The following is a 14,931-nucleotide window of genomic DNA, read 5'->3' as shown; positions in this document are numbered from 1 at the left end:
GTTATGATCACTGAATATTAGAATTTTATCATATTTTTCATTCTTCAGTCACATATTTTGATACATCATGCATTATGACAGTGATTTTTTATGCAAGCATTGTCAATACAGAGACATGTTTACAACTTTACCTTCAAAACATAGTAAGCATATATTCACATCCTTCATACAAAATATTTCTTTTCATTAGATGACTACATTGTATATCCATACCAACACAAGTGATACAAGCTTTCACACTAGGAAGTACAATTCATGACAGTAAACAAACAAGTAAGCAAACAAACAAACCGATGTTCCTCTTTGATGTATCTAATTATAAGAGATGGAAAAGGCAAAAAAAGAGAGAAAAAAAATCATATACAACTTGATCACCAGATAATCTGCATGACACATTCAGTTATTTCACGGCTGGAACAAATCACAATTCTAACCATAACTGGGCCCTGTTCACTTCTCCATCTGAGTTGCTTTCCTGCCTCTTTTACTCTCTGTCCACAGCCACGAAATGATCGCGACATCTCTCAATCTCAGTTTTCCTTTAAGACCTACACCTACTTCTGGCAGACTTGTAAAACTGACATTGGCCTTGATCAACAAGAAGCACCAATAAAAGAACATCTACAGTCACAGATGCCCCTTGAATTGAATCATCCTTATTTTGACCCTTTTTTTTTTTAAACAAAGGAAATAAGTTGATGAAGGATTGTACAGGCACAATATGCCTTGGCCATTCATCAGTGTGAGGTCCATGTTGGATACAAGCACAGTAAAATGCACAAACTTTGTTTTCTGTCTTAAAGGCGGAGTAGCGATGGATTATTAGCATCCATGGTTGGAGGAGTCTCTTGGTTTTGCCTTAAAACATAACCCATTCCAACTCCAAACTCCAAAGCAGATGATGATGATGCGTTGTCATGGGTTACGAACAGGTGAGGAGGAAAATGCTGGATGACACTGCTTGTGAAGTTTTCCTGGATACCAATGATCCTCTCCCATCAAGGATGATGTGTTGTCATGGGAACTGGGGGAGAAAATGCTGGATGACACTGCTTATGAAGTTCTCCCGGGTACCGATGATGCTCTCACCGTCACAGATGATGCGTTGTCATGGGTAACGGGTGAGGAGAAAAACACTGGATGACAAAGCTCATGAAGCTCTCCCGAATTCCAACGATGCTCTCACCACTACGGATGAAGATTGGTTAGAGAAGCCGAACACTGCCAGGAGAGGAGATGCTCCCCAACATTGATGATGCGTTGACATGGATGGATGATGCCAGTGATGTTGCGGGGATGGTGCTGGTGATGATGCGGAAAAGGTGCTTGTGATGTTGCGGTCATGGTCAAGATCTGCTATTACTAAAGATGAACTACTTGAGATACTACCAGATGGGTGTCGGGTTATCGCTGCTCCAGCGATTTGTCTCGCGCGATGACAGAGTCGTCAAATTTGATCATGTACGTCGTGCCCTTGTGCCAGTGGGCAGTAACTTTGGCCGGCTGCATATTGGGAGACAAAGAGGATCAGGGAGCAACATGAAAACTCAAATTAATTAATTGTCACAGTTTCTCTTCATATCATGAGATCAATTCAAAATCAACAACCTTTGGGCTAGTAACGATATTATTCTCTGCAAGCTTTAACACCTTCAAAGATATGACATGTAAAAAATGGCTAAAGATACTTCATTCATCCTTTGCAAAATTTAAGCGCAATCTGCCTTCTGTGTTAGTACAGGTGGGAAAAGATCATTCAATCAATGGTCGACATTTCATCTTATAAAATAGCTTGGTGGTGCACGTATCTAAGGCTGCGTTTATCTAAAAACTTTCTGAGGCAGAATCACGATCCTAAACGCGTTTGAGGCATTTTTACGTGTTTTCAAACGTGTTTAGAAACGCCGTTTTGAAACGCCTTTCACAGGGCATTTTGAAACACGTTTGAGACCACGATCGCCGTTCTGTGAGTAGAAAACGCAATGCCGTTTTGAAATGCGTTTATATCTCAAGGTCAAATCCCAGCTGTTTCCGATTGTGTTTTCTACCCATTATTTGTGTGTGACTGAGGAGGCACGTTTGGTGGTACACAGTTGACCTTTATTTCCCGGGTCAAACGGTGCAAAGCAGCTGCGCAGTGACACCACTCGAATCGCGACTGTATGATGGTTAGATAAACACGGCTCCCCGAGAATCGCGTTTCAAACCATGTTTGCAAACATCGTTCCAAACACGTTTTGAAACATGATTCTCTCTCTCAAGTTAGATAAACGCAGCCTAAATAACAAGCAAAGATCCAGTTCACTTATTTTGAAGAAAACAGGCTACACTTTAAATGATTAACAAGGAAGATTCTTGTCCATTCTCAATCATCTGTGGAAGTGAAATTGAAATGTGATAATGAAGACTTGTTGAACACTGCAGACATTGAAATGAGCCCGCACAGCTTCCGATCTGTGGGATAACTAAAACCATTACCAAAATAGTATATCAGTAGCTCAATTGATTAGATTTTAGTCTTTTTCCATCATTTCCTTGTCCAAACCTCATGAGTACATTACGTTATTTATCATTGTCTTCTTCCATGCAACAAAATCAAAACTTTCTATATTTTATTTTTTCCTTTAGGCCTATTTCAAAAACTATGCTCTGCCCATTTAAGACTTCATGTATGCATATTTGGACAGAAATGCAGTGTCTTTAAAAACCTTAAAAGAATTAAAAAAAAAAGATAAAATGTATTAATTTCTATCAATACATGATACTTTGTTAGTTTAATGTTTGTGGGGCCACACACTAAATATTTATCAGTCTGTGTAAGTGTGAATATTTTGCTAATGGGCAACCTGGGGAATAACTGGAAAGAAAAAGAACAAATAAACTTCTGAGCTACAAAAAGAATAAGAAGTGTGGGAGACACGTCCCCTAAACGTCCCCATCCGGCCCCCAATCAGAATGGTCTGACAGCTAGTGGGGTGAAATGTATGTAAACTACACCCACGAGAATGAGTTTTATCAAAATATTGTCTCTTTATACCTCTTTGCCAATATTCTATTTATTTGTGTTGTTTTTTACACTGATATCGAAAAACACAAGAAACATACAAACTATTATCAAATAAAAAGGGGGAATCCCCCCCCCCCCCCCCAAGGAACACCCAAACATAAGTACCTACAATGTGCAATTAAGAAGTCACACACTGACCCATATCACACTGTTAGCCCACCCTGGGTCGTGAAACTGTTGGGAATACAATGTATTCAGCTCAAGTGTGGCATGCCAAATGACCTGATCATTGACAGAGATACAACTCCAGAGGGAGCTATAGTGGCTAGACAGACTCTTTTTTTTCCTCCCTCTTTCTATCTCTTGTTGACTGACTCCAACATCACACACATCACATCCAATAAACCTCAGTGCAATATTTAGCTTTGTTTATTTTCTCTTTATTTTCTATTTTCTGGATGAATCAACCCCAAAGAGAAAAATTGATTTTGTGGAGAGTAGGTGAACACAAACCAACAGGTCACACAACATGTGAGGGAAATCACACCAAGTGTATCATTATGACAAGATTTATGATTTTTGATTTAACAGTTTTTGAAACAAAGCTCAAGATAAGAAATTCACGTCAGGTTTCAAAAAGCCTCGAGGCTGCGCCTCTCGGTCTCGCGATCACCTGTTCTCTCGCAGTTAGTCTCTTTTTCAGTCACAAGGCCTTGCCAAAAGGCTATGATTGCCCTGGAGCACGGGGACAGTCAACATAGCCGTGTGGACGATCAGATGTAAAAAATATAAGATTTTTGGTGACTGTCACTTTGACACAGGGTCCCCTGTGAATGCGGGGCCTGTTGATATAACTCCATGAAAACACAACAGGTTATACGAACAAGCAAACAAACAAACATAATATGAACATAATATAAACTATTACTATCATCTTTAGCAAGGGGGGTACAGTGCGGTATAAACAGGTGCTAAAACCCTGTAAACCCTGGGCCCTGTAACAACAGCTTGAATACAGATCTCCCATGCAGAACGACCTGGTCATACTGACTGCACTTATGAAATGAAATTTAGTCTGGCTGCCTTATCAAAGTGACAGGTTGTCTCCATGCACAGCTAACCAGAAACAGTGTATCTATTTGTTTGTTTGTTCATTTGTTCAAAAATACACGGCATCCACCCATAGCCTCTTCATTTCTTTCAATTCCTCAATGGTGTATGATATGACGAACTGGACTTTTGGTTGACAAAAGGTTAAGTAAACATGCAAGCGTCGGCAAAAGAAGTCGGGTATGACGATGCCAAAATGCAATTCAGGTATCCTCTTCATTTCTTTTCTTTTAATATTTACTTGTTCACTGACCTGTGTTGATGTGTTGTTTTCATTTATCTATCAACTTGTTAATCCCTGCATCTGTCTAAACTTGTTTCTTTTTTTTTTAGATCAAGCTATTCATTCATCTATTAGTCCATTTCTTTCAATCTTGTTCACTGTTTCAGAGAATTACACGCAAGTGCAGACAAGTTATCCATGGTCGAATGTGTTGACTCTGTCAGAATTCAAATACAGAGGATACGCAGCATTGCAAATGATGCACTGATGAGATGCATATTTCATTTCACTGCAGATTAAACAGCACATAAACTGATAAAAAACCGAAAACAAGGTATAAGTTATCAAGAGGAGAGTATACGTATATATGTATAGGTGTATGTGTTGTGCATTATGTTTCCATGTTGTGAGTGATATTTGTGTGTGGGGAAAAAAAAAACTACAACAGACCTCAGCAGAATCATATGGGCACACTTTGGCAAACCTAATGAAAAACCACCTACACATTTGCAGCTCGAAAGCGATACATACTTGGGGACATACACACTGTAACAAGTTTTCCTGTTCCTTGATACAGTGTCAACGGCCCTCACTGAGGCTCTCTTGTCTGCACGTATCCCATTTCCCAACCAACCATCCCCAACCCCCCCCCCCCCCAACACATTCACCAGCTAAATATCCCTCCAATTTTCTGCCCAAAATACTAAATTTGCAGAAAAAAAATTCACAGATTTGACCTGAAATTGAACTCTTTCTTGCAAATGAAAAAAAAAAAGAGACAGCAACAATATACAGAATATCTCTTCATCTTTTCCCTCCCTAATAACCAATTGTGGCAATATGTTTTGACAGAAGAAAATGAAAGTCCCCACTAGCCGCCATCGTGTACACACATGACCTTTTCAAACAAGCACTGGTGGCTGCAGGGAACACTGGAAAGAAAATGTACGCTTTGATGATATTATTCCGCTGGGATCTAGTGCCAACCTCAGTCATCCTTCTATGATGAAGATCTCATCTCCTAGATCCAGGCCCAAGACCCAAGATGGCCCTGCCCACCCCCTTCCCCCTTCCCCAAATTCTACAAGCTTATTAGATGAAAGTGCCAGTAACTGCAGCCATTTTTTTTTTATTCCTCTCTTTTCCCCTAACCTCCTAATTTCAACTAAACTATTACAAAATAGCAACATATCCATGCCAAAACCAGAATTTGTTGAATCAAATTGAAAAGTGAACAAGCAAAGGATTTTGTGGTAAGACGAGTTGCTCTCTTGGGTACTGTCTATAGCAAATATTTTGCTGAGTGTTTATTTTAGGAAATTGCGTGACTCGATTCATGTACGAGAAAATAATATTGTCTAAAATGAGGGAAATGCAAAGTATATTGCCTCCAAGGTGAAAAAGTTGCTAATGTTCCTTTTGAGATGGTATGATGATACATTCTTATTTTGTCACTGTTGTTCTCATAACATAAATTCAATTAATATTTTTAGAAGTAAAACCACAGTCTTTCTTTCAGGACCTCTGAGCAGAGTCTGAGAAAAAAAAAATCCTCTTGATAATTTCATGACAGTGAGTGAAAGACCTTGTTCCACTTAGATAAGACACATAAAAGACCCTGCATCTTTTGTTTATTTTACACGCTTTATTCTTTTTTATTTTTAACCCTATAAAGCCCAAGGGGGGCACATTGTGCCCCCCTACCATATTTTCATTTGCCGCTCCTACACCCTTTACCCGATTTCAACCAAATTTGGTGACTTTTCCTAAAATCTTATTGTGAACATTTTGATATATAATTTAGGTACGTGCGATATTCCTGGTTGCCATGGCAACCATAAACTGACAACCATGTTGGTCAGATTTTGTATGATTTTCTGTTTCAATTTCAGTTAACAATATAATTATGGATGAAATGAGGGTTTTCTTGGCTGTAATTTGCTGAAGGACCGAAATGTGAAGTAATTATGGTTGAGAATTACCCTGAAATGGTCTTCTTATTATTTCCTTTATTTTTTATATGACATAGGCATCAAACAATAGATATAATAGAAATAATTGAAAATACAGCATATTTCAAAGATTACCTTTTTATTTTGTGTTATCTTCACACAAGCTTTGCCTGTAATATAATTTTTTTATCATAATATCAATCTGCAAACCCAAATTTTCAATATTTTGGAAATATGAAATGTGATACCAATATATGTACCCATTCAAAGCAATACATTATAGGTTTCATATATTTCTTTATATTGTAATGAATTGCGCCCCCACATGTTGACCTTGAGAAATTTCAACCATAACAAATAGTGAAGGGTGACTTGCTCTTCCTTCTTAGTAAATATGAAAATGATTGATATAAAATAAAAACATATATACTGGGGATAAAGAAATAGAAAGAAAAAAAACATGATTTTAGCGTATTTCCTATGTATTTCTTTATATTTTGGGAAATAGCGCCCTCAGTGGGTGACCTTGAGAAATTTCAAATGTTGGATCATGTAGAGCATGAGTTGCTCTACCCATGTGCCAAATATGACGGTCATACATCATATAATAAAGAAGTTATGTAGGGGGGCACAATGTGCCCCCCCCCCCCCCCCCCTTGGGCCTGGAAGGGGTCAAAATAGCTTGGGCTTTATAGGGTTAATACATGTGTCTATGGAGAATCATAATACAGGAGTGAAACCAGTGATGCTCACTGGGTTGGCTTGTATGGAAGAGCGCCACCTAGTGTTCACTTATTTAGAGCATATTCAACAAGTCCTCTTCATTTAAAAAAATGCATCGCACACTGTGACTGAGCATCAGCATCCAACCAGGGAGGTGGAAGAGAGACATCTCTCCATCTTTTCAACCTCCCTGATCCAACCAAAACTACAGCCCAACACAAAAAATGTGGACAAGCAGCGTGTACAGTACAGAAACATGCCTACTGAGCCGACAGTGGTGCATGCAATGGGGCTGTCAGAAAGAAACTAGCTCGCACTGTGTCACTGTCATTTTCCCCCCATTCATTCACAATCCGCTACATGAAGCACGTTACAGACATGGAATCCATGCAAAAACTAATTGGGGGAGGAGGGGGGGGGGGGGAGGAGGGGGTGGGGAAAGGGGATAAGAACTGCAAAAGAACTTACCCTAGTCATTCCAAAAGACATATAAAAGGGTTGTAAATTGTTCCTTTTTGTACATCTCCCTCCCCCCCCAAAAAAAAAGAGAGAATAAAAACAACTTTGGAATCTATTGCCCCCCTCAATAGCAAATAAGTCATCCAATTTATTGTTAAGGCATTTAGAATTCTCTTCATTTCAGTAATGCTATATAACAGTTTACACGGTTATTTTTGTCTACTTGTGTATGTTGATGTAAATTCATAATGCCTGATATATTGTCGTTTAAAAAAAGCTCTTTATACCCTCTGGAAATAAGGGCACTATACAAATGTCAAGTGTATGTATGTAATCATGTCTTTAAAATGCACTTCTGAATGTGATATGATGTGAACTACAAGTGGTAAGACATAAAAATGAATCTTAATTATAGCATCCATTACAAGTCTTTCATCATTTGGCTCAGATGTGTACTGTTCTGCTGTCTAAATCTTACCGCATTCCCATTAAAGTCGGACGATCCAGACCCCTAATGGTACGTTATTTTGTAAACTCCTCCGAACGAACGAACAAAATTTGTGTATATAATGCAATGCCAGACTGCAGTGCTATATCCATAAACGTGTGGGACAATGCTGCCACTGAGACACGTGTGTGTGTTTGTGTGTGTGTGTGTGTGTGTACGTATCATACACAAACATTGTGACCGCGAGCTGCGATGATTGGAGGAGAGAGGCCAGAAGACGCGTGGCTCTTTTGGCCTCTCTTCATGCGCATGCGCACTGTGAGTGTGCTTCCATTTGGAAGCTCACGTGGCTCGGACAGCCATTTTGGGTCACATGATTTTGAGCTGCAGTGTGTGTTTGCTGACCCATTGAGCCAGCGCTATTCTCATTCGGTGTCACGACATTTGAACAGAATGGGGGGAGGCAGCGTGTTGCGCTCATCTCCGTGCCGCGCAAACCACTCGCCACGATTATAAGGCTTTAAAAGGAATAGAAAAGGAAAATTTTTTTCTTTGCAACACAATTTCCTTGTGATACACAAACCTATTTTCATCTCATCAAGTGTAATACTCAAGGTTATTCTCAATTTCAAGCCAAGATTTCGCCCATCCCGTAATTTCTTAAAGTATCTCTCATTTTTATTTGTGCTCCCAAAACATATAGTGTGCTAGGCTCATAAACATGTGATCTTTTGTTGCCAACAAAAACGTGTCGTGCCAACTAAAAGGTTATACCATTTTGGCAAGTTTGGGGTTATAAGGGAATAGAACTGTTCAACATCACTCTAGTTTTGTAGCAATAAATCAACGTGGCTGGCTTATGGAGGGAAAAAAGGGAAGGTAAAAAAAAAAAAAATCCATCACTTTCGGATGGCCATATCTCTGGGTGCGATCATTTTCAGATCCACGGACAGTGTGCCATAAATTCACGCTCGCTTTGGGAGAATGAGGGAGACATAACAGGGGGAGAGCAATGGAGCGAAACCCTGCTATGCGTTACGAAACTCTAATCACACAACTCCAGAGTACTCGCATCCTCGGAGGTTCTCCCCTCAGCATCAACCAGGGAGTCGTTTTACGAGAACAACAGGGGGCAACATTTACTGCATTCCTGCATGGTCTCCAGACGCGACGACCCAACATTTGTCATAATTTTTGTTTTTTAAATCCCGTGAAGGATTATTCCTTTTGTTTTCATTTTCTTTTGATTTTCAAGGAAAGGGGGTCATAAGAATTAGAACATGCAACAGCGACTATTATTATCTCCATTAAATGCAAAACATTACCACATTAATGTGGAACTTTTAAATTGGTCTCTTGAGCTAAAGAGCTCAAGGTGAGGTGTCATGTGGGGTGTGTTGGGATTTAATAAAATGCTGCATGGAGTCGAAAAAAGAAATGATGGATGGGAAAAGGAAAAAAGAATAAACACCTGAAAAAAACAACAACAAAAGCCCAACCCAAGATAGAGGACACAACGATTACATCACGCTTGCATTGTAAGAGACAAACAGAGGCTGATTAATCCGTTGAAGGCGAGTGCTGAGCATACTCGCGCAGGTGTCTATGGGGAATGCATGTCGTCAGCAAAATCAATCTATCCTAAACAGTTTAATTTGTCTGAAATCATTGTCAGAAGCATGAAATTGATTCCACGCTTCAGCAGGCAAGGGCTGACAGAGCGAGAAATCAATCTTGAGGTGTCAGTGGGTTAAAGGAGAATGAAACTCAAATATATATTCAGATCGAGGGAATGAAGCAATATTAACCCGTTAACGACGAGCTGATTTTGCTACAACAGGCATTTCCCATAGACACTTGCCCGAGTATCCTCAGGCCTAGTCTACAATGGGTTAATTAGTACAACACATCAGTCAAGTTTGAGGAAATCGAACAATTCTTGCAAAATTATGAATTTTCAAAGTTTCAGTGTAGTCACTGCTGGCTGAGAAGACTGCAACATTTTGTGACATCATACAAGGACAACGATTTAAAGAAAATAGTAATGTAAAGAAAATCTAACTCTCTAGCATAATAGAAGAGCACTTGAATGACCTCTTTCAGAAAGTAGGGGGAATAATATCACCCTCGACATATGTCTGTCCCAAGTTGAGGGAATGTGCACTTAAAAATGAAATTTTGTGGAAATCTCTTTTTCTTTATATCATCGTCTTGCAGTGATGTCATGAACTGTAGTAGTCTTCCAATCAAGTAATGACGACAATGAAACTTTAAAAATTCATACATTTTTCAAACAGATTGCTGATTTTCTTCACTGATGTGTTCTACTAATATTGCTGCATTCACTCAATCCAAATGTATATATTCTGGTTTCTTGTCCCTTTAAAGTCAACTTTACCCTAGGTGGCATCAATTATTTAACATTTGTAGCTCAGCAATGCAACATTCCATTATTCTCTCCATTTGCGACCAAACTCACAAGACCCCCATTCAAAGGCAGTGGTGTGGGCAGGAGAATACTTGGCTATTAATGGATGTTTGTGGTTCCACTTCAACAGTTCATGTCACATGGAATTTGCAGTCACATGACAATTCTGGTCACATGATATGAATGACAAGTCAGGTGACAGACATGTGGGTATGAGAATCACTTGATTAAACCTGATACAATAGCCAAAACCTTTATGGAGTTTTATGCACAATCATAATTGCAGAACAGCTGGCGAAGGCTTGAGAGTTTTGGGAATCACTAAAACAGATATTTGAAAAGTTTACTTTTTCTTGCGGTCATAGAAAATGAAAAAAAAAAAATGCACAACATTCATGCAAGAAGGTCTGAACAACGAAACTAAAGCAAAACCAATAGTTTTGCAATCTAGTTTAATGAATGAACAGATAATAATGATTTGAACTGAAAATATAACCACACAATGACATTAGACTCTACAGGTATTTTCACGAACACAAAAACTATTTAACAAAACAGGACGGACTTGAAATTTTAGCCATAATGAATACATTTGCTTCAGTTTAAATCATCAGTTTTTATTTCTCCTAAACAAATCCCTATTGAAAAACTATGCTGTGTCTTCAAACCTCATTCTTGTACTTGATGGAATATAGTTACAAATGTGTGTGGTTATAACAGAAAAAAAACAAGGAAAAGTAGAAATTACGCGGTGCGTGATATATGTCCCCGCCGGAAGTAGCATTTAGTAGCAAAATGTACAATATAGGTCAAAAATAAAGGTCAAAGGTCAAAATTCTGTGTAGAAGTTTTGAAGCCCTCACCTAGTGCCATCACATAAAGCAAACGGAATCGAAATCGGGTTAGAAATGGCGAAGGAGTAGCATTTTGTAGCCAATGTACAATATAGGTCAAAAATCAAGGTCAAAGGTCAAAGAAGTCAAAGGTCAAAATTCTGTGTAGAAGTTTTGAAGCCCTCACCTAGTGCCATCACATATAAAAGCAAACGGAATCGAAATCGGGTTAGAAATGGCGAAGGAGTAGCATTTTGTATCCAATGTACATTATAGGTCAAAAATCAAGGTCAAAGGTCAAAGAAGTCAAAGATCAAAATTCTGTGTAGAAGTTTTGAAGCCCTCACCTAGTGCCATCACATAAAGCAAACGGAATCGAAATCGGGTTAGAAATGGCGAAGGAGTAGCATTTTGTAGCCAATGTACAATATAGGTAAAAAATCAAGGTCAAAGGTCAAAGAAGTCAAAGGTCAAAATTCTGTGTAAAAGTTTTGAAGCCCTCACCTAGTGCCATCACATAAAGCAAACGGAATCGAAATCGGGTTAGAAATGGTGAAGGCGTAGCATTTTGAATCAAAATGTACAATATAGGTCAAAGGTCAAGGTCAAAGGTCACAACTGAAATTCTATGTAGAAGTTTCAAAGCTCCCATCTAGTGCTATCATATAAAGCAAACAGAATCAAAATTGGCTCATAAATGACAGAGAAGTAGCAAATTGAACATTTTGATCACACACAGACGCACACACAGACGGACGGACGGACACACGGACATACACACGTACGGAGCCCGTTTCATAGTCCCCTGCTCGAACTCGCTTGGCAGGGACAAAAAGTAATAACAAGAGACCCGCGGGTCTAGCGCTCACCTGAGTATCGCAAGTTCACCTTTCACGCAGTCACTAATCTAAATTATTCACAGCTCTACCAAAATTTGACCAGGCATTCTGAAGTAGAAGATGAAAATGTACAATAAGGGCCCAAATTTTTAAAGATTCCTTAATTTGGGGGATTGGGGGCCCCCTGGGGCCCTCTGGGTGGGGCATGGTGCCCATTTTGATAAATTGAGATCCTGACCCCCTAAGGATGCTACCTGCCAAGTTTGACGAAAATCTATCATGAGGTTTTCAGGAAGAAGATGACAATGTACGATTCAGGCCCCCATTTGGACCTTCCTAACCAACCCCCCACCCCCACCCCCCCCCACCCCTGCCCCCAAGAGGGGCACCCCTGGATCTCCTATGAACAAACTCGAAACTACAGTCATTAATGTACTCACTCATAGTATTATCTTAGCTGTATAACTTCTGATTCTAGAGAAAATTTTTAACGATTCCTTCATTTGGGGGGTTTGGGCCCCCCTGGGGGCCCCCTGGGTGGGACATGGTGCCCATTTTAACAAATTGAGATCCTAACCCCTTAGGGATGCTACCTGCCAAGTTTGGTGAAAATGGGTCATGGGGTTCTAAAAAAGAAGATAAAAATGTACAATTTAGGCCCCATTAGGACCCCTCCTCACCTCCCTCCCCTGGGTCCCAAGGGGCGCACCCCTGATTCTGCCATGAACAAACTTGAAACTGCAGTCATCAATGTACTAACTCATAGTATTAACTTAGCTCCATCACTTCTGGTTCTAGAGAAGAAGATTTTTAAAGATTCCTTAATTTTGGGGGATTTGGGCCCCCTGGGGGTCCCCTGGGGGCCCCCTGGGTGGGGCATGGTGCCCATTTTAACAAATTGAGTTCCTAACCCCCTAGGGATGCTACCTGCCAAGTTTGGTGAAAATGGGTCATGGGGTTCTCAAGAAGAAGATGAAAATGTACAATTTAGGCCCCATTAGAACCCCTCCCCACCCCCCTCCCCTGGGTCCCAAGGGGGGCATCCCTGATTCTGCCATGAACAAACTTGAAACTACAGTCATCAATGAACTAACTCATAGTATTAACTTAGCTCTATCACTTCTGGTTCTAGAGAAGAAGATTTTTAAAGATTCCTTAAATTTGGGGGGTTTGGGCCCCCCTGGGGGCCCCCTGGGTGGGTCATGGTGCCCATTTTAACAAATTGAGTTCCTAACCCCCTAGGGATGCTACCTGCCAAGTTTGATGAAAATCGGTCTTGGGGTTTTCAAGAAGAAGATGAAAATGTAAAAAGTTTACGCACGACGGACGACGGACGACGGACGACGCACGACGCACGACGCACGACGCACGACGGACGCCGGACGAAGGGCGATCGCAATAGCTCACTTGAGCCTTTGGCTCAGGTGAGCTAAAAATGCAACAAAAAATGATACTTACAAAGCTGCATCCATTCAGAATGGCTTCAATGATGCCAGCAGTGAAAGCTGCACAGTTTAAACTTCCTGCATAAAAAAAAAAAAGATGGAAAGAGAGAGAGAGAGAGAATCCTTTAATGAACATTCTGAAATTTCGCAAATTGCTACTGGCATTCAATGCATATAGTGTAGACAAGAAATTTTGCGTGCATTTTCATTTTGTGAATCTTGGCTCTTGCAAAATTCACAAAATTATAATGCTCACAAACACTTCTGGTTTTACAGTTCCAATAGAACTTGTAGCCAAGCTGGCTGAGGTATTAGTCTATAAAGACACTAACGCAAACACAACAGCATACAGAGAATTTTATACACAAACAAAAAATAAACTGCAAATCAGATGAAAACAAAACAAAACAAAACACCATGACCAAGCACAAATTTGATCCCACACACCGTACAGACAGACAAACAAACAAACAAACAAACAAAAACACAGGAAGTGAGAAAATTATGTAAACCATATTCTAACAATGGCTACGTCAGAACTGGTTGGCACTAGTACATGGGGCGTGTTAAGGTTCTACCAGGTGTGTTGTTTATCTATTTCTAATTTAATTTGCTTGCCTTTGCGTGTGAGCACACGAGACAGGGAAAAAAATTGGGGTACTTACAGATAATTAAAAACAAAAACAAAAACATTATCACCTCTAATCCCAATCAACCAACAAATTTCCATGTGATGCACTTATCATTAGGCTTTGTGAGAGAATACATACTGAGTCAGCATTAGGAACATGTTTGCTCAGAAAAGTGCACTTGCCAATTTCTGAAAAGCATATAACCATGATGTTGATAATATGATAATAACCATAATCCGTTCAGTCATCAAAATTACTTTCTTATTTGAACCCTGCATGCAAACTATACATAATGGTATTCATATATTTCTTTAACCTCATGGTCTATCACAAAGATGACATATATTTTACAATTTTCATTCATATCATTGTTTTCTGCTTGTTTTAGGTAACTTTGTAATATTCACTTTCAGATAAATGTATACATTGTATGTACGCTGTTGTAACTGTCTGAATACCATAAATATTTGTTGTAAGTTACTGATTCCTTTTATTTAATTACTAAAAGTGCGGTGAACTTTACCTGCCGCCAGTGATGGAGTAGAAATTGACCCCCTTGGCACCAATGCCATATAAAAACGAATTATATCTTTTGCCCAAAAGTTGCCAGCAGTAAGTGACCGAGTTCATTAGCTTAAAGGTCAAATATCACTTTTGCTGATGTCACAAAATTTTGCATGGTTGAAGAATGATGTAATCCCAGTGCTGTGTATGAAATCTTATGGTAATGCACCATAGCTCCCCCCCCCCCCCAAAAAAAAAGAAAGAAAGACGAGAAATGAAAACTAACAACGTATATCTCAAGAATATGATACCCTTTTGTACTGAGAAT

At 39.5% G+C, this 14,931-nt stretch overlaps 1 protein-coding gene across 1 annotated transcript in view; it reads right to left on the bottom strand.

Annotated features, from left to right (window-relative positions):
- Positions 1 to 404: 404 nt before the first annotated feature.
- LOC139723650 (trafficking protein particle complex subunit 5-like) overlaps positions 405 to 14,931 on the bottom strand; it is a 108,123-nt gene continuing 93,596 nt past the window's right edge. Inside the window, exons 6-7 of the mRNA XM_071634876.1 lie at positions 13,481 to 13,545; positions 405 to 1,503 (exon numbers count right to left, since the gene is read on the bottom strand). Of these exons, the coding sequence (XP_071490977.1) occupies positions 1,405 to 1,503; positions 13,481 to 13,545 (164 nt within the window). The 3' untranslated portion in view covers positions 405 to 1,404. The remainder of the gene's footprint in view (positions 1,504 to 13,480; positions 13,546 to 14,931) is intronic.

This window comes from Diadema antillarum, unplaced genomic scaffold (genome assembly GCF_040938485.1).
Source record: "Diadema antillarum isolate AM-2024a unplaced genomic scaffold, OU_Dant_1.0 scf00000197, whole genome shotgun sequence".
NCBI classification, from domain to species: domain Eukaryota; kingdom Metazoa; phylum Echinodermata; class Echinoidea; order Diadematoida; family Diadematidae; genus Diadema; species Diadema antillarum.
The sequence above is the reverse complement of the archived record's forward strand: the minus strand, read 5'-3'. Positions and strand labels throughout refer to the sequence as shown.